Source organism: Lytechinus pictus, chromosome 9, assembly GCF_037042905.1.
Source record: "Lytechinus pictus isolate F3 Inbred chromosome 9, Lp3.0, whole genome shotgun sequence".
Taxonomy (NCBI): domain Eukaryota; kingdom Metazoa; phylum Echinodermata; class Echinoidea; order Temnopleuroida; family Toxopneustidae; genus Lytechinus; species Lytechinus pictus.
In genome coordinates, this window is record NC_087253.1 from 11,883,526 (window position 1) to 11,902,512 (window position 18,987).

An 18,987-nucleotide genomic window follows, 5' to 3' on the forward strand; every position below is an offset into this window, starting at 1 on the left:
AAAATTTTGTTTTATGTAGCTGATAGAGAAAAGCCTACCCTTAACTCTCCAAGTGATTAACGAGCAGAGATAATTGCATTTAATTTGTAACTATACATTATACATATTATACATGTTATACGTATTAGTCTATGGAAATGCATACAAAAAGCGACATATCTGAAATTGAAGTATTCAAGTTTGATACCTTATAAATTTGCTAAGAAGAATGATACAGAGTTGGAATTTCATCCATATGATAGTAGTATATCAATAAAGTTTTCTGGAACATTTCAAGGTAATTGATTGATTTTTCTTAGAAATATGTAAAATCATGTATTTGCAAAATTTTCAATTTTTGGAAAAAAATGACAAAAAATGCAGTTTTCTACTTAAAATCTCAGCCAAATAACCTACTTATCCCCTATAAAAGGTACCAAATTGTAGGAAATGTATTTGTCTTTCATATGACACTAATTTTGTGGCAATGGAATGTTTATGTCAAAATCTATGTACGAAAATTCAAATGTTCTGAAAATTTGGCGGCCATTTTGAAAAAAGCGCCCTCATGGGTTAATTTTCAGGATACAGCCTGGTTACCTCATATATTCATATTCAGCGTGAAAAACTGGTCTAGAAGCACTATATGAAAATTTCTCCTTTTTCGTGTGGCACCTTGCTCAATTATAACCCGGACTAATATGCGTGGAACTTGACCTCGGCATAGAAGGCATTTATTACTTGAATTGTTCCCTCTCTCTCATGTCGTGTATAGCGTGCCTATATAATTATTGAGCGATTGCAAGCACATATACTAAGATGGCGAAACTTTCAACAATTGCCATTCTATTTGCAACTGTCCTTTGCTCGGGACTAATTTCTCCACCCGTTGTTTCAGGGGCCAAGATAATGCTTGCTATGACGATGGTCATGAACAGCGTTAGTCAGCATATTCTGTTTTCAGCTATCACGGAGCCCCTGGTCGAACGCGGGCATGAAGTAATTCTCCTGGCCCCTCAGTATAAGGTGACCAAGGGTCTCACTGAAGAAGCTGTCACCGGGAAGATCTTCTTTAAGACAACCAGATCAAAGGAAGAGATGGAGGAGATAAACGCGGGTCTGCAGGCGATCCTTCTTCTTTTAAGCCAAGGATCGTTCAGAGACATTCTTAGCAAGATGCAAGAGAACTTTCAGAAGTTCTCCGAAGGTTGCCTTCGACTTTTCGAAGACCAGGAAGTTCTTGATCGACTCAAGGCAGAGCGGTTTGATCTGATCATCACCATGCCCCTGTTGGGTTGTGATTCCTTGCTTGCGGAATACCTCGACGTTCCTTTCGTTGCGATGACCCCTCTCCGCAGGGCACCGACCTTCAATGAAGACACCTTCGGCATTCCTGCTCCGTCATCTTACGTTCCTTTCAGCGTGATGACAACCTTCACTGACCAGATGACATTCTTCCAAAGGACTACCAATATTCTGATGCGTTTCATAACAGAGCCAATTGCCACATACTTCATGAGGCGGCCACTCAGGCAAATACAAAAGGACCACAACTATGGAACGCGGAAAGGCTAAAATTTGATCACTGTCACTTTTGATTTGATGGACCTCCGTACCAGCCATCATCAAATCAAGTGCAGCCATCAGTAAATCAAAAGTGGCCATCATCATATCAATTTTCAGCATCATATCCCTCTGTACCAGCCATCATCAAATCAGTTTCTAACATCAAATCAATGTTGTCCTTTCGGCGTTCCTGATGTGCGCGCCAAAAGGACACCTGTAAGTTGATGGCAGCCACTTTTTATTTGATGACGGTTACTTTTGACTTGATGACGGCCACTTTTTATTTGATGACGGTTACTTTTGACTTGATGACGGCCACTTTTTACTTGCTTTTTATTTGATGACGGTTACTTTTGACTTCATGACGGCCACTTTTGACTTGATGGCGGCTGCTTTTGATTCGATGATGGCTGCTTTTGATTTGATGATGGCTGCTTTTGATTCGATAGTGGCCACTTTTGATTTGATGATGGCTGCTTCTGATTTGATGATGGTTGCTTTTGATTCGATAGTGGCCACTTTTGAACTGATGATGGCCACTTTAGATTTGATGATGGTCACTTTCAATTTTTTTATCGCTTTTCATTTGATGGTCACTTTTTGTTTGATGGTCACTTTTTATTTGATCACTTAATTTGATGGTCACTTTTTATTTGATGGTCACTTTTTATTTGATGGTCACTTTTCATTTGATGGTCACTTTTCATTTGATGGTCGCTTTTAATTTGATGGGCACCTTTTATTTGATGATCACTTATTTGATGGTCACTTTTAATTTGATGGTCACTTTTAATTTGATCAATTCTTATTTGATGGTCACTTTTAATTTGATGGTCGCTTTTTATTTAATGGTCACTTTTTATTTGATGGTCACTTTAAATTTGATGGTCACTTTTTATTTGATGGTCATTTTTAATTTGATGCTCAGTTTTTATTTGATGGTCACTTTTAATTTGATGGTCGCTTTTTTGTTGCTCACTTTTTATTTGATGGTCACTTTTAATTTGATGGTCACTTTTTATTTGATCATCACTTTTTATCTGATCATCACTTCTTTGACGGTCACTTTTTATTTGATGGTCACTTTTTATTTGATGCTCACTTTTCATTTTATGCTCATTTTTCATTTGATGCTCACTTTTAATTTGATGATAGATTTTTATTTGATGGTCACTTTTTATTTGATGGTCACTTTTAATTTGATGGTCACTTTTTTGTTGGTCACTTTTTATTTGATGGTCACTTTTAATTTGATGGTCACTTTTAATTTGATCATCAATTCTTATTTGATGGTCACTTTTAATTTGATGGTCGCTTTTTATTTAATGGTCACTTTTTATTTGATGGTCACTTTAAATTTGATGGTCACTTTTTATTTGATGCTAACTTTTTATTTGATGCTCACTTTTAATTTGATGGTCGCTTTTTATTTGATGGTTATTTTTTATTTGATGGCTACTTTAAATTTGATGATCACTTTTTATTTGATGGCTACTTTAAATTTGATGATCACTTTTTATTTGATGGTTACTTTTTATTTGATCGTCACTTCTTCTTTGATGGTCACTTTTCTTTTGATCGTCGCTTTTCATTTGATCATCACAACTTAAGTTGATGGTTTCGGCATTCCATACATGGTCGCTTTATATTTGATGGTCGCTTTTCATTTGATCGTCGCTTTTATTTGATCGGCACTTTTCATTTGGTCGTCGCTTTTCATTTGATCATCACTTTTTACAGTACGTGCGCATTTAAACGTGTCGCAGTGAGCATGCACTGAGCAAATCCTCATGTACGTATAGCTAGCGCGCTCTTTTTGCTTCCGAGAATTGAAGTGCAGGTGCATATATATGAATCTATTGATCGTGAAAAAATAAATCTGGAAAATGGAGGGTATACTTAATAGTTTAGGGATGCCTCAATCAGTTATTAACAACTTTCAACGGGAAGGGGTAAGTTGAAGTTAGAATTTACTTAGATCTAGACCTACGCTTTAGATCTAACTTTGTTTGTCTATTTTGTTGGTGTGAAACGGTACTATAGGCCTTGGCCTAGGCCCTACTCCCTCACAACATTGTCACTGGGGCGTTGCACTGGGGCCTATGCTCTAGTATAGACCGGCTAGGCTAGGGCCCTATCTATAAGTGTCACTAGGCCTAGTCACTAATAAGCCTAGACCAACCTGACTCCATTGTTGAGAACTGTGCTAGTAACTTAGTGTTAGAGCCAGAGGCTACACACGAAACCCATGCAAATGCAGAAAAAATACAGTTAGTGTTCAGTTCTTAAATATTTTCAGATCTCTAGACCCTAATAATATTAATTTTAGCTGATGATTGGCATATTGCCCATTTTGCAAATGCAGCGCGGCGGGGGCAGAGGGAGGGGGTAACACTAACGAGTAACGTTGAGTCTTATCCATTGTAGTTATACACTCAAGCCTAGCGCCTATAACATACAGTTCAATTGTTACTGTTAACCCCCTACCCTCTACTCCTGCCCCCGTTGTGTTGAAGAAAACCTTTTTTTTTTTTTTTTTTTTTGCTATAGGCTATTCATATTTATATATATATATATAAACAAGGCCATAGATATGAATAACAACAAACCGAGTCGCCCTTTTCCAAAACTCCCAACCCCCCTCCCCCCAGAAAATTTGTTGCGTCTATTATTGGGCTTATTTTCTTTTTTTTACCCAAAATTAAGGGGGGGGCTGCGTGCGCAACCTCCCAACCCCCTTGGCGACGGTCATGCAGTTGACCCACAGAAATTTAGAAAATTTATATTTTTCTTGCAAAAATGCATAAAATTTACAAAAAATTGTGCAACAAATCCTTCAAGTTCTGCTCGATTGCTTCGCTCCCTCACTTTCGAATAGGGTCTATTTTTGAAAATTGCAAGAGTTTTTAACAATGATGGGATGAGGATGTTTTAAACACTCTATCAAAAGTAGGTTCAATTTTGCACCTTTACCAATGTCACACCTGGAACACATTTAATGATGCAAATTTGCACCTTTCAGAAAAGAAATCACCTTAAAAGGTACAGCTTAATTGCACCTATTTTTCTGAAAGGTGCAAATTTGCATCATTAAATGTGTTCCAGGTGTGACATTGGTAAAGGTGCAAAATTGAACCTACTTTTGATAGAGTGTTTAAAACATCCTCATCCCATCATTGTTAAAAACTCTTGCAATTTTCAAAAATAGACCCTATTCGAAAGTGAGGGAGCGAAGCAATCGAGCAGAACTTGAAGGATTTGTTGCACAATTTTTTGTAAATTTTATGCATTTTTGCAAGAAAAATATAAATTTTCTAAATTTCTGTGGGTCAACTGCATGACCGTCGCCAAGGGGGTTGGGAGGTTGCGCACGCAGCCCCCCCCCCCTTAATTTTGGGTAAAAAGAAAATAAGCCCAATAATAGACGCAACAAATTTTCTGGGGGGAGGGGGGTTGGGAGTTTTGGAAAAGGGCGACTCGGTTTGTTGTTATTCATATCTATGGCCTTGTTTATATATATATATATAAATATGAATAGCCTATAGCAAAAAAAAAACAAAAAAAAAAAAAGGTTTTCTTCAACACAACGGGGGCAGGAGTAGAGGGTAGGGGGTTAACAGTAACAATTGAACTGTATGTTATAGGCGCTAGGCTTGAGTGTATAACTACAATGGATAAGACTCAACGTTACTCGTTAGTGTTACCCCCTCCCTCTGCCCCCGCCGCGCTGCATTTGCAAAATGGGCAATGCCAATCATCAGCTAAAATTAATATTATTAGGGTCTAGAGATCTGAAAATATTTAAGAACTGAACACTAACTGTATTTTTTCTGCATTTGCATGGGTTTCGTGTGTAGCCTCTGGCTCTAACACTAAGTTACTAGCACAGTTCTCAACAATGGAGTCAGGTTGGTCTAGGCTTATTATTAGTGACTAGGCCTAGTGACACTTATAGATAGGGCCCTAGCCTAGCCGGTCTATACTAGAGCATAGGCCCCAGTGCAACGCCCCAGTGACAATGTTGTGAGGGAGTAGGGCCTAGGCCAAGGCCTATAGTACCGTTTCACACCAACAAAATAGACAAACAAAGTTAGATCTAAAGCGTAGGTCTAGATCTAAGTAAATTCTAACTTCAACTTACCCCTTCCCGTTGAAAGTTGTTAATAACTGATTGAGGCATCCCTAAACTATTAAGTATACCCTCCATTTTCCAGATTTATTTTTTCACGATCAATAGATTCATATATGCACCTGCACTTCAATTCTCGGAAGCAAAAAGAGCGCGCTAGCTATACGTACATGAGGATTTGCTCAGTGCATGCTCACTGCGACACGTTTATGCGCACGTACTGTAAAAAGTGATGATCAAATGAAAAGCGACGACCAAATGAAAAGTGCCGATCAAATAAAAGCGACGATCAAATGAAAAGCGACCATCAAATATAAAGCGACCATGTATGGAATGCCGAAACCATCAACTTAAATTGTGATGATCAAATGAAAAGCGACGATCAAAAGAAAAGTGACCATCAAAGAAGAAGTGACGATCAAATAAAAAGTAACCATCAAATAAAAAGTGATCATCAAATTTAAAGTAGCCATCAAATAAAAAATAACCATCAAATAAAAAGCGACCATCAAATTAAAAGTGAGCATCAAATAAAAAGTTAGCATCAAATAAAAAGTGACCATCAAATAAAAAGTGACCGTCAAAGAAGTGATGATCAAATAAAAAGTGATCATCTAATAAAAAGTGATCATCAAATAAAAAATGATCATCAAATAAAAAGTGACCAACAAATAAAAAGTGACCATCAAATAAAAAGTGACCAACAAAAAAGTGACCATCAAATAAAAAGTGACCATCAAATAAAAATCTATCATCAAATTAAAAGTGAGCATCAAATGAAAAATGAGCATAAAATGAAAAGTGAGCATCAAATAAAAAGTGACCATCAAATAAAAAGTGACCGTCAAAGAAGTGATGATCAGATAAAAAGTGATGATCAAATAAAAAGTGACCATCAAATTAAAAGTGACCATCAAATAAAAAGTGAGCAACAAAAAAGCGACCATCAAATTAAAAGTGACCATCAAATAAAAACTGAGCATCAAATTAAAAATGACCATCAAATAAAAAGTGACCATCAAATTTAAAGTGACCATCAAATAAAAAGTGACCATTAAATAAAAAGCGACCATCAAATTAAAAGTGACCATCAAATAAGAATTGATGATCAAATTAAAAGTGACCATCAAATAAAAAGTGACCATCAAATTAAAAGTGACCATCAAATAAAAAGTGACCGTCAAAGAAGTGATGATCAGATAAAAAGTGATGATCAAATAAAAAGTGACCATCAAATTAAAAGTGACCATCAAATAAAAAGTGAGCAACAAAAAAGCGACCATCAAATTAAAAGTGACCATCAAATAAAAACTGAGCATCAAATTAAAAATGACCATCAAATAAAAAGTGACCATCAAATTTAAAGTGACCATCAAATAAAAAGTGACCATTAAATAAAAAGCGACCATCAAATTAAAAGTGACCATCAAATAAGAATTGATGATCAAATTAAAAGTGACCATCAAATTAAAAGTGACCATCAAATTAAAAGTGACCATCAAATAAGTGATCATCAAATAAAAGGTGCCCATCAAATTAAAAGCGACCATCAAATGAAAAGTGACCATCAAATGAAAAGTGACCATCAAATAAAAAGTGACCATCAAATTAAGTGATCAAATAAAAAGTGACCATCAAACAAAAAGTGACCATCAAATGAAAAGCGATAAAAAAATTGAAAGTGACCATCATCAAATCTAAAGTGGCCATCATCAGTTCAAAAGTGGCCACTATCGAATCAAAAGCAACCATCATCAAATCAGAAGCAGCCATCATCAAATCAAAAGTGGCCACTATCGAATCAAAAGCAGCCATCATCAAATCAAAAGCAGCCATCATCGAATCAAAAGCAGCCGCCATCAAGTCAAAAGTGGCCGTCATGAAGTCAAAAGTAACCGTCATCAAATAAAAAGCAAGTAAAAAGTGGCCGTCATCAAGTCAAAAGTAACCGTCATCAAATAAAAAGTGGCCGTCATCAAGTCAAAAGTAACCGTCATCAAATAAAAAGTGGCTGCCATCAACTTACAGGTGTCCTTTTGGCGCGCACATCAGGAACGCCGAAAGGACAACATTGATTTGATGTTAGAAACTGATTTGATGATGGCTGGTACAGAGGGATATGATGCTGAAAATTGATATGATGATGGCCACTTTTGATTTACTGATGGCTGCACTTGATTTGATGATGGCTGGTACGGAGGTCCATCAAATCAAAAGTGACAGTGATCAAATTTTAGCCTTTCCGCGTTCCATACACAACATCAGAACTGATCTCACAATCGACCAACTTCTAGGTAAAGCTCAGCTTTGGTTGTCCCAGGGTAGCTGGGCTTTTGAGTTCGCTCAGCCCATCACACCTAACTTCGTATCTATTGGCGGGATCACAGTCAAATCACCAAAAGCATTACCAAAGGTACTATACTCAGTTATAGATTTCAGTTGGTCACAATATATTGCTTAATTATAATAATTATTACTCCGTTTAACTTGTCCCCGCTGGGAAGCGGGGTGCTACGTGTATTATTTTCCATAAGCAGCAGCCCCTGGAATTCTGGTGGGTGTGTACAATAAGTTTGAGAAATGTATGTAAAAAAACAAATATTTTGTGTTGAAAACCTTTTTTCTTTGCTTGTGTCAAATTAACTTCAGCACCCCCACGAAAATAAATAGTTCCAAGGGTCCTGTAAAATCACCATAAGAATCAGCAGATCGATGAAGCACAGGCTATATCATAAACATGATAAAGGACAGAGTAGCGATGGTTTTGTAAGTTCCAAAACAGAAGAAGAGGGAAAATAAGTACAGATCTCGAGCTCCAGGGGTCATAACACAAGTTTAGCAACCATCATTGGAGAATATCTTTACAATTGATTGTACTGAGTACAGTGTAGAATTAATCGTGAAAATCAAGCTTACGATCAATCGCTAACCTTTGTGTTACAGGACCCCGTTCGTGTAACCTAAGCTCATTCAAAACTTTAAATATCAAATCAAATCAAATCAAATCATTTATTTCCACAATAATATAAAAACATTGCAAATATGTACAAAAATAGGAAACAAAACAAACATAACTGAAAAAAGGAAAGTGAACCGAGTTGTTTAAAAGTAATACAAAGAAATGTATATTACTGTGGGGGAGCCAAAGAAGACAAGATAAAGTCTTAAAATCAGGCACCCAACATAAAATAAACAGATAAGTGCTATTAAAATAGACATTTCTTAACAATATGTAGCATGTAAATATGGCTCTCATTCATAACTTTCAAGATAATAGTTAAGAAAAATTAACACATTCATAAAACAAAATCAAATAACGTTACGTATGGGAAAAGAATTTAGAATAATAACTTTGATAATGACATAAACAATACAAAAAAAGAAAGGATAAGTTTGATTTTTAAGCTCTACTGTTATTTTTAAAATTTGTATCAATCAGGTACTTTTTGAAATTACGTTTAAAGGAATGGAGTGATACTGAGTTTTTTATTTCTTTTGGTAAGGAACTCCACAGTTTAGGGCCAGTGAATAAAAGAGTGGATTTAGCATATGATGTTCGAACCTTTGGAAAATGAAAGTCATTGGCAGAACGGGTTTCATAAGAATGTAAATCTAGATTAAGGGGAAATAAATCAGAGATATGAGGAGGGTGTAGACGATGTTTGCATTTATACATAAAAATTCCGATTTGTAAATTCTTGATATCATATACAGTTAATAGTTTGAGTTTATGAAATAATGGAGCAGAGTGGGAATAATATGAAGAATTGGAAATAAGGCGAACCGCTCTTTTTTGCAATTTGAATACTCTATCAGATAGATATTTTGGACAACAAGCCCAGATAATGTTACAATATGAGATATGTGGGAGAAACAAGGTATTATAAATGGAAAGAAGTATTTTAGGCGGGAGAACGTGACGTAAGCGATACAATACACCGACAACTTGAGATATTTTAACACAGACATCTTCGATATGATATTTCCATGACATGAGTTCATCAATATGGATACCTAGAAATTTTGAATGATTTGTATGTAATAATTCAGATCCATTCATGTGTAATTTAATATCCTTAATATCATAATTAATGTTACTAAATACCATAAAATTTGTTTTAGACATATTTATAACTAATTTATTACATTTTAACCAATTGCTTAAATTTTGAAGTTCATTGTTTAAAGTATAGGTTATAAAGGAAATATCATTATGAGTAAAAAAAATACTAGTATCATCTGCAAATTGTATAAAATTTAAAATATTTGAGGAGCATTGAATATCATTTATGTAGATAAGAAATGATAATGGATCCAATATGGATCCTTGTGGAATCCCACAAACAATATTTAACATAACTGAATTAATTGAATCAACAGAGACAAATTGTTTTCTATTTGTTAGATAATTCACAATCCACTGGTAGGGCGTTCCCCGTATACCACAGTGATGAAGTTTTTGTTTTAGAATATGATGATCTATGGTGTCGAATGCTTTGGACAAGTCGATGAAAATTCCTACGGTTGTTTTTTTATTTTCAATGGAATTTGTAATATCTTTAGTAAATTTATTTAGAGCCAATGACGTTGAGAGACCCTCCCTAAATCCATATTGTGTACTATTGAGAATGTTATGAGACGATAAAAAATGGGATACCCTGGTATATACACATTTTTCAATTATTTTTGAGAAGACAGTAAGAACAGATATTGGTCTATAATTCGTTACAGTTTCTTTTGATCCTGACTTGAATACAGGTATCACTTTTGCTATCTTAAGTTTATCAGGTACGATTCCTGTAGAAATTGATTCATTAAAAATGTAGCATAGTTGTTTACAAATAAATGGAATAACTTTCTTAATAACTTTTATGTCTACGTTGTCGAACCCAGAAGAAGTATTATGTTTCAATTTATCTACAACAGATATGATTTCACTTTCAGATATTGGTTGAAAATATATTGAAAAAGGACATCGATTTAAAAGGTATTTTGAAGGAGGTTCGTTAGTTACATCACTTGTGTTTTTTATTTCTTCCTGCAAATTTGGACCAATAGAAGTAAAAAAGTTATTGAATTCGTTGGCTATTTTTTTTTGATCCGTAATAATGTTATTATTGTCGACAATTTTTGAAATTTTATTATGATTCTTTTTTCTGTTTAGTACAAAATTTATTTCTTTCCATGTTGCTTTGGTATTCCCTTTTAAAGAAGTAAATTTAGAATAAAAATATTGCTGTTTAGTTTTTTTAATGGCCTTAGTACATTTATTACGGAAAATTTTATAATTTCTTTCATTAACTGCTGTTCTGTTAACAATATACTTTTTATAAAGATTTTGTCTCTTTCTGCACATTTTTTTAAGGTCTTGTGTGAACCAGTTATTTTTTAACTTAGGTTTTATTTTTATACTTTTGAGAGGGAAACAACTATTATATAACTCTAAGAACTTATCAAAAAAATTATTGAACATATCATTTACATTAGTTTCATGAAAGTCCCAGTCAAAATCTATTAAAGCTCTGCAAAATTCACAGATATTATCTTCATTAATTAATCGTTTACTTATATAAACTGGAGGAGAATATGAAGTCAAATAAGAAGAGGAGATGATACAGAAAATAGGTAAATGATCGCTGACATCTCCATAGAGGATACCACATTCCCTAACTGTTTCGAATCTATTAGTGAATATATTATCTATCAGTGTACTCGAGTGCGAAGTGATGCGCGTGGGCTTGTTTATAAGTGGATAAAAAGAAAATGAGGAATATGTGTCCGTGAAGCTATTACTAAGAAGACTACCGTCTAATGATATAAGATTTATGTTATAATCTCCGAGCAGGTAACATGGCTTAGAATTTGGAATAAGCAGAAGGGTGTTTTGTAAAATATTCAGAAAATAATCAATGGGTTGACCAGGTGGTCTATATATGCAACCAATTATTATACAGTACTTTTATTTATTTCTACAAAAATTGCCTCACAGTTTTCGTTACTGATATAAAAATCATTTTTTGTTTCATACTCTAAAGAATCTGAAATGTAAAACCCAACGCCACCACCACGTTTATTTTCTCTCTCTTGTCCTATAAAGGAATAATTATTGAGGTTACATAGATTTGGATGGGATTTTTTCAACCATGTTTCAGATAAAGCAATAACACTGAACTGTTTTTCGAAGTTATCTAGATATAAAGATAGACTTTCAAAATTCTTAGTTAAGCTACGACAATTTAAATGCATTATTGATATAAGTTTAGTGCTGTCAATATTTGAATTAAGTTTATTATATTTTCCTACTGTGAAGTATGACGTCTCTCCAAAGACATTGTTATTAGACATATTATATCATTAAGTACACACAGTTTCCAAACTAGTAATAAATATGGTAGAGTAAAGTGAATCAAGAACAATAATTTGCATTGACAGAAAAATCATGCATAAGTTACACAAAACAGGCAAAAAACATAAATTTATATATATATGTAAACAAAGTAAATGATTAAAAGGAAACAACAACAATCATAGGGTAAGTCTGGAATGCATAAAAATAAATTAGGAATGATTATAAGGAATATTTTTTAATGCATCACAATATGATAATCTCGATTGATTATTTTAATTAAAAAATGAATATAATAAACAATAATACCAATGTACTTTTTGTTCTGTATGTAAACAAACTTTTTTTTTCTTTAATTCTTAATCAGTAAATTGTATGCAATGTTCAATGAACAATGGAAAAAAAAAGTGGGAAGTTTGATATGAAAATCTGTAAGATGTATGCTTAAAGTAATGAAATGTTCGTAAATGAGTCTTCCAAAACCGTTATACACTCGGGAATGGAATGTATACAATGAATTAACCATTTCATAAAGAATAATAAGAACATTATCTGTAAAATCCTAGGTTTTTTTTAAAGCAACGAAATGTTCCTACATAATTATGCTTTCCAATACAAATATGCGTTGGAGCATTTAATGCATGGCAAAGAGTTCATATCATGTCCAAGTCTTCTGTACATGTAATAACTTTTTTAACTGTCCGACCACCAGTCGCAGGCAGTAGGGCAATTACCCTACCGTCTGATGTCCAGGCTGAAAGGACCTTAGAAATAGATACAGAACGACATCATATTTAGACAATCTCACCCCACCTAACAATAACCCTGGCGCCGTAATTCTAGCAGCGTACTAGTATATGTTCTCCAATCATCACAGTAAATACAAGTAGTTTTATTTCTTTGTTTAGTTCAAAAGAATAATGGTTAATAAAATCTAGAAGTTAGAAATCTGTCAATTTAAGTTTGCATTTGAAACATGCAGATGTTTATGTTTCCAGGAGACCATAAACTTTAGGATTTTACTGAACATTTTTGCTTTGGAGTATATGTGTATTTTGTCAGTTTTTTCGGATGTGGTATGAGATTCTGCTGGCTATACTGGCTGATATTTCAAATTTTGTTAATATAAAAGTGCAAAATAAAAATACGGCACGCTTTAGGGATCGAGTGTGGGGTATATTAAACCAAATGGGGTTATATCAGGGAAGTGGCAGGGAGGTAGAACCAACTTCCACTTCCCTGATTAAATCTTTGTGACTTAAAAACAATTTTTTTTTAAATTAAATTAAGGGATGCAAAATTGTTTACGACAATTGTTTTTATCTTGATCAATATTCACGTTAAAAAGGGAAATATTATAAAGCGATTATTTGCCTTTGTATTTGAAGATTTGGTTTGACTTTAAAGGATATTCCTTAATCTATACAAAATAGGATACACAATAGAAAATGAAAACGAACCGAGTAGGATTCAAACATATTATTTAAAAAAAATGCACATTATTGTGGGGTAGCCACAAAAATTCAAGACACCCAACATGAACACTTTATAATCAAAATTAGATTGACTTAGTCCCTATGCTTTACACTGCAACTCCGGTGTTGATTTAACACCAGCCGCCCCGGAATCTATATATGTCTACACCACAAAAATATTGAAAAAACACCAGTTTGTAATCAAAACGATGCTGGTTTAATTCTAATTGGTGTTGTATAAATACACATATCGAGTGTTAGACCAAAACCAAACTGGTGTTGTTAAAAGTACAAGTCCACCCTAACAAAAAGATGATTGAATAAAAAGAGAAAAATCCAACAAGAATAACATTGAAAGTTCCATCAAAATTCGGTGAAAAATAAGAAAGTTATGACATTTTTAAAATTTGGCCTTATTTCACACAAAAGTTATGTGCACCTCGAGTCCTGGTCGGTATGAAAATGTGGAAACTGATGACGCCACCCACTCACTATTTCTTTTCTATTCTATGCTAAGAAATTTGAAATATTCTGACTTTCTCCCCTTTTCATTAGCGTACCTAAGGGGGGGGCAGCCAAAAAACAAAACGAAGCGAAGCGAAAAAAGGGAAAGAAAAAAGAAAAGAGAGAAAAAAGGGGGAAGGGTAAAAAGAAGAAAGAATTTAAGAGAAAGGGGAAAACAAAAACTGGACTGCAGACTGTCGGAAAAAATGATAAACTGTCGGGTACACGGGGCTGTTCCAACTGATTCGTTTTTTTTAGTTCCACCATCATTGTCGGTAAATGTCAATTAAACTGTACACTTTTATTGGTAAATTGTGATTTTTGCGCAATGCGACTTTTAGAGCTCTCTGTACCAATAGTGAGGACGGACTGGGAAAAAGGTAGAGAACAACTTTTAGGTAATATAATTATAACAATAAAAATTTCGCTCGCGCTACGCGCTCGCATCAATTTTTTAGTAGGATACCTGAGATAAATGTCTAGATTTCAGGTTAAAATATCAAAAATTTTCAGCTCGCACTTCGCGCTCATGTCAATTGGTTTGTTAGAAATCCATTTGTTCATGTTTACAAAAAGTGCTTGTAATATCCAGTTCTTAGGCCGGAATATAAAAAATTTCAGCTCGCGCCTCGTGCTCACATACAACTGTTATAGTATATCCATCCTGTTCATAGTTACATGAAGTGCTTAGAATGTCCGGTTTTCAGGTCGGAATATAGAAAATCAAAAATATATCATTAGAAACCAATTTGTTCACGGTTACAAAAATTGCTTAAATATCAAGTTCAGCACGAGCTTCGCACTCGCATAAAATTCCATCCTGTTCATAATTAAATGAAGTGTTTAGAATGTAAAGTTTTCAGGTCGAAATATATATTTAATCAATAATTTCAGCTCGCGCTTCGCACTCACACCAATTAATTGTTTTTAACTACCATCTTGTTCATAGTTTTAAAAAAAAAGGTGCTTAGAATGTCCACTTTTAAGGGAAGAATATCTCAAATTTCCAGCTCGCTCTTCGCGCTTGCATCAATTAATTATTCAGTTAGAATCCGATTTGTTCATGGTTACTAAAAGTGCTTAGAATATCCAGTTCTTAAGTCGGAATATCAAAAGATTTAGCTCGCGTTTCGCGCTCGCATAATTTATTAAGGAAGATACCCATACTATTCATAATAAAGTACACAAAATGTATCGTTTTAGGTCAAAATTTTAAGAAAAAAATCAGCTCGCGCTCGCAATTATTATTTTTTAAATATTATTTTAGTGTAAATTTTTTGGCACGTGCAAGTGAAAGTGAAGACTTTTTGGGGGTGGGGCTTGTCAAAATTTTTGTAAATAAAAATGCCCCCTTGAAAATCCTGAATCTGCCCCTGGGGGGATATAGATGAGTATAATTGGTCGTCGGACGTCGGTAATCGGTACTGACATCTGTCGGTAATAAAGGGCCTCCACCCCCCCCCCCCCTGGAAAAGGCCTTGATATACCCCCTGCTTACACATTCCTTTGGTTATTACTATCCCATGTACCCGATCCCTTCGTCCGCCTATCTATCTTTCTCCAAGTTCAATTCCCTCAACCTTCTGACATTCCTGCCATGAAAGTGAGTGAGTAATTTTCCCAATATCTAGTGATAATATCATTATTACTGTCGCATATATTTTCAAGTTTATATTTATTTTTTATGAGTGAATGCAAGCATTTATTTTTGTTTTAACTGTGTATATGGAAATAAAACAAATGCAAATCAATACATGAATACAACTGATTTCAATGTCAAATACCTATTTTATAACGTCTCCAAATGAGCATAATTGGGAACATAATGTAAACACCTTCAAAGAAGAATAAAAGAAGTATTTTAATATAAACATTGCAATTACGCCGGACAATTACCACTTGATTAGAAATATATCAATCAAGATCCAATACATTTAATTTCTGGAATGATATACAAAAAAAAAAGAATTAATTTCGACAATAAAGTACAATCGCCCGATAGTAAATATCAGTAGTAGCAAGATCCCAACTGTTTTATTGGTCACCCCTGGATAACCTTTCCCACCTTCAGTTCAACTTCCAATGTGCATGGGGGGCTGCTAATATAAATGCAGGGCAACGAGGACTGCGAGGTGCCCAAATATCCTCGTGTATTGGTAATTTTATGACCGAATGTATAATTTCTGCACGTTTCAAATCATGTAAAAAGGCTGAATAATAATTGAAAAAATTTAAGCTCGCTTCGCTCGCTCGAAAATTAAAAAAACTGTGAAGTTGATATTTGGGCAATGATTATCAGCCCCCCTTGAAAAAAATTGTGCCTATACGCCCATTCCTACTACCCCCCCCCCCCACCTTGTACATCCTTGTCGCTTGCCCCCCCCCCCCCCGACGAAATATGCCAGGTACACCACTGCCCCTTGTCATGTGAAATCGAGGTTTATTCCTCCCTGGACATGTGGAATTAATGAAAATGAAAATCCATATCATTGTTCGAAATATACACAAGAAATTAAATTCTCCGAAAATTAATTGTTTTGCCCAATTTATCGTGGGCCCGGCAGACGCTGTGTAGCGTTAGATCGACGAGGCTCTATCGGGAAACAGGGTAGCAGCAACACCCGTCTTTTAACGTCTTTTGGACTGACGCTACCGGGGTTTGAACTCCCGACCTGTTGTGAGACGGACGCTCTACCAACTTAACCAACACACCGGATTTAAACAATGTGGTTCAGTCAAGTTTTACATTAATGTCAATTCTGCAAGAATTGAAATATTGTATAATTCAAACAACAAATAAAAAGAAATATTGAGTGATTGATATAATCGACTCTCTCATTTGCATATCACTAAATTATGCGTATAAGTGTTTTGAGAAAAATAAGTGAAACTTTGAAATATGTCATAACTTTCTTATTTTACTTCCGATTTTGATGAAATTATCAGCGTAATGTTTGATAGATTTGTCTCTATTGAATCAAATCAACATTTGTCTGGGGTGGACTTTACCTATTTAACACTTCTTTGGTGTACATGGACATGTATACATTCCGGGCTGGAGGTAAATCAACACCGGAGTTTTTGCAGTGTATATAATCCGAGTAATTTTAGCAATTTTGTTTTGTTTATAAGCAAAGGATTCGGCCTTTTTTCGAAGTACATACATAATACTGTAATACATATAGTCCAGGATAGAAGAGGCATAACCTTGTTTTTTTATATATACAATACTTTTCGATGGTTTCTTGTCAGTTCGAGGGTGCTGATTCCGAATCTGAATGATGCCACTCGTGTAACCTTGAGCATTTCCCGCAAGTTGGCAAAATCCAATATGGCCGCCAAAATATGCAAATTACCCATGAAAATCCTAAAATTGTCCACACATTGGCTATGAAATGCATGAAATTGTGTGGCAGGAGTGAAATACTCTCTGAAAAAATAACTTTTGACAAAATATTTATTTTCCTGATATTCAAAATGGCCGCCAAAGGCCCTTGTATACTTTATTATGTACAATATGAATAGGGAAAACTAATTTTCACAAAAATTAGCACTAAAGTGCAAAAAATCGCGATGTATGAACGAAGTAATATATGCAAATCATCATTACTAACGAGATATATCATTTATTATATCATATAAGGGAACATTTCTGTATTTTGATATCTAAAATAGCCGCCACTGGCCCAAACAGTATTGCGTAAAATGGCAATGGGGGCCAAAAAATTCACAAGAGTGATCACTAAAATACATATTATTAAGATTAAACGAGTTGAATACTGACTAAAAACATAATTGTTAACGAAATTTATTATTAATATGCCATGTATGTGATGAATGTTATATTTTGATATTCAAAATGGCTGCCAAAGGCCCTAAAAGTATTATGCACAATGAGAAAGAGGAGCACAGAAATCACAAGAGAGAGCACTAAAATGCATATATATGTGATAAATTAATGGGATACTGTCTAAAAACATATTTTCTAATGAAATATATCATTCAGGTTTCAAGTTTGTGTTAAATACTGTATTTTGACTTTCAAAATGGCCGCCATAGACATTAACAGTATTATGTACAATGCAAAGTGGGAAACCAATATTCACAGGAGTGAGCACCATAAATGCACGTAATAGTGATCAATGAGTAAAATTTTGTCTGAAAGCATAATTTCTATTGAGATATATCATTTATTCTGCCAGTTAGTTGTTATATATACTGTTATTGGAAAGTCAAAATGGCCGCTACAGGCCCTTATGGTATTATGCACAATGTGAAAGGGAACAAATTATTTCAACAGAATTTGGATTTGCTTGGCCAAATGGTGATGTTTGTGTGAAATATTGTCTGAAAACATGATTTATAACAAAATATATCATATCTTATGTAATTTAGGTGATAAAAACTGTATTTCAACATTCAATATGCCTGCCATATGCCCATTTTGTGAACATTGTTTATCTCCACTCAAATTGTATATTATACGATAAGGGCCTATGGTGGCCATTTTCAATTTAAAAATGCAGCATTTATTAAATTACACATTATATGATATATCTCGGTAGAAACCATGGTTTTAGACAATATTTCACCCTTTCACAATTCACAATTCACAATTATATGCAATATTTAGAGTCAAGCAAAGCCAAATTCTATCAAAGTTATATGTCCCATGTTACAATGTACACAATACCTTTGGGACCTATGGTGGCAGCCATTAGTTGGATTTCAAAGTACAGCATTTATTACCTCCACGACCAATATGTGATGTATTTAGTTAGAAATCAAGTTTAAGACAATATTTTTACTCATATATCACAGTTATATGCATTTTATGATTCTGACTCTTGTTAGAATTAGTTTGTCCATTCGCATTGTACATGATAAATATAGGGCCTATGGCTGGCGGCCATTTTGAATGTCAAAATACAGCATTTATCACATAAATGGCATATTAATGGCAATGATGGCAATGATCTTTTTAGTCA

At 34.3% G+C, this 18,987-nt stretch overlaps 1 protein-coding gene across 1 annotated transcript; it reads left to right on the forward strand.

The window, feature by feature from the left end:
* Positions 1-725: 725 nt before the first annotated feature.
* On the forward strand, positions 726-1,554 carry LOC135155574 (UDP-glucuronosyltransferase 2C1-like). Its single transcript, XM_064105069.1, has one exon. The coding sequence runs from the start codon at positions 799-801 to the stop codon at positions 1,552-1,554; it is 756 nt and encodes a 251-aa protein (XP_063961139.1). The 5' UTR covers positions 726-798.
* The last annotated feature ends 17,433 nt before the right edge of the window (positions 1,555-18,987 follow it).

Coding starts and splice junctions, on each gene's coding strand:
- LOC135155574 (XM_064105069.1), top strand. CDS start 799: ATGGCGAAACTTTCAACAATTGCCATTCTATTTGCAACTGTCCTTTGC.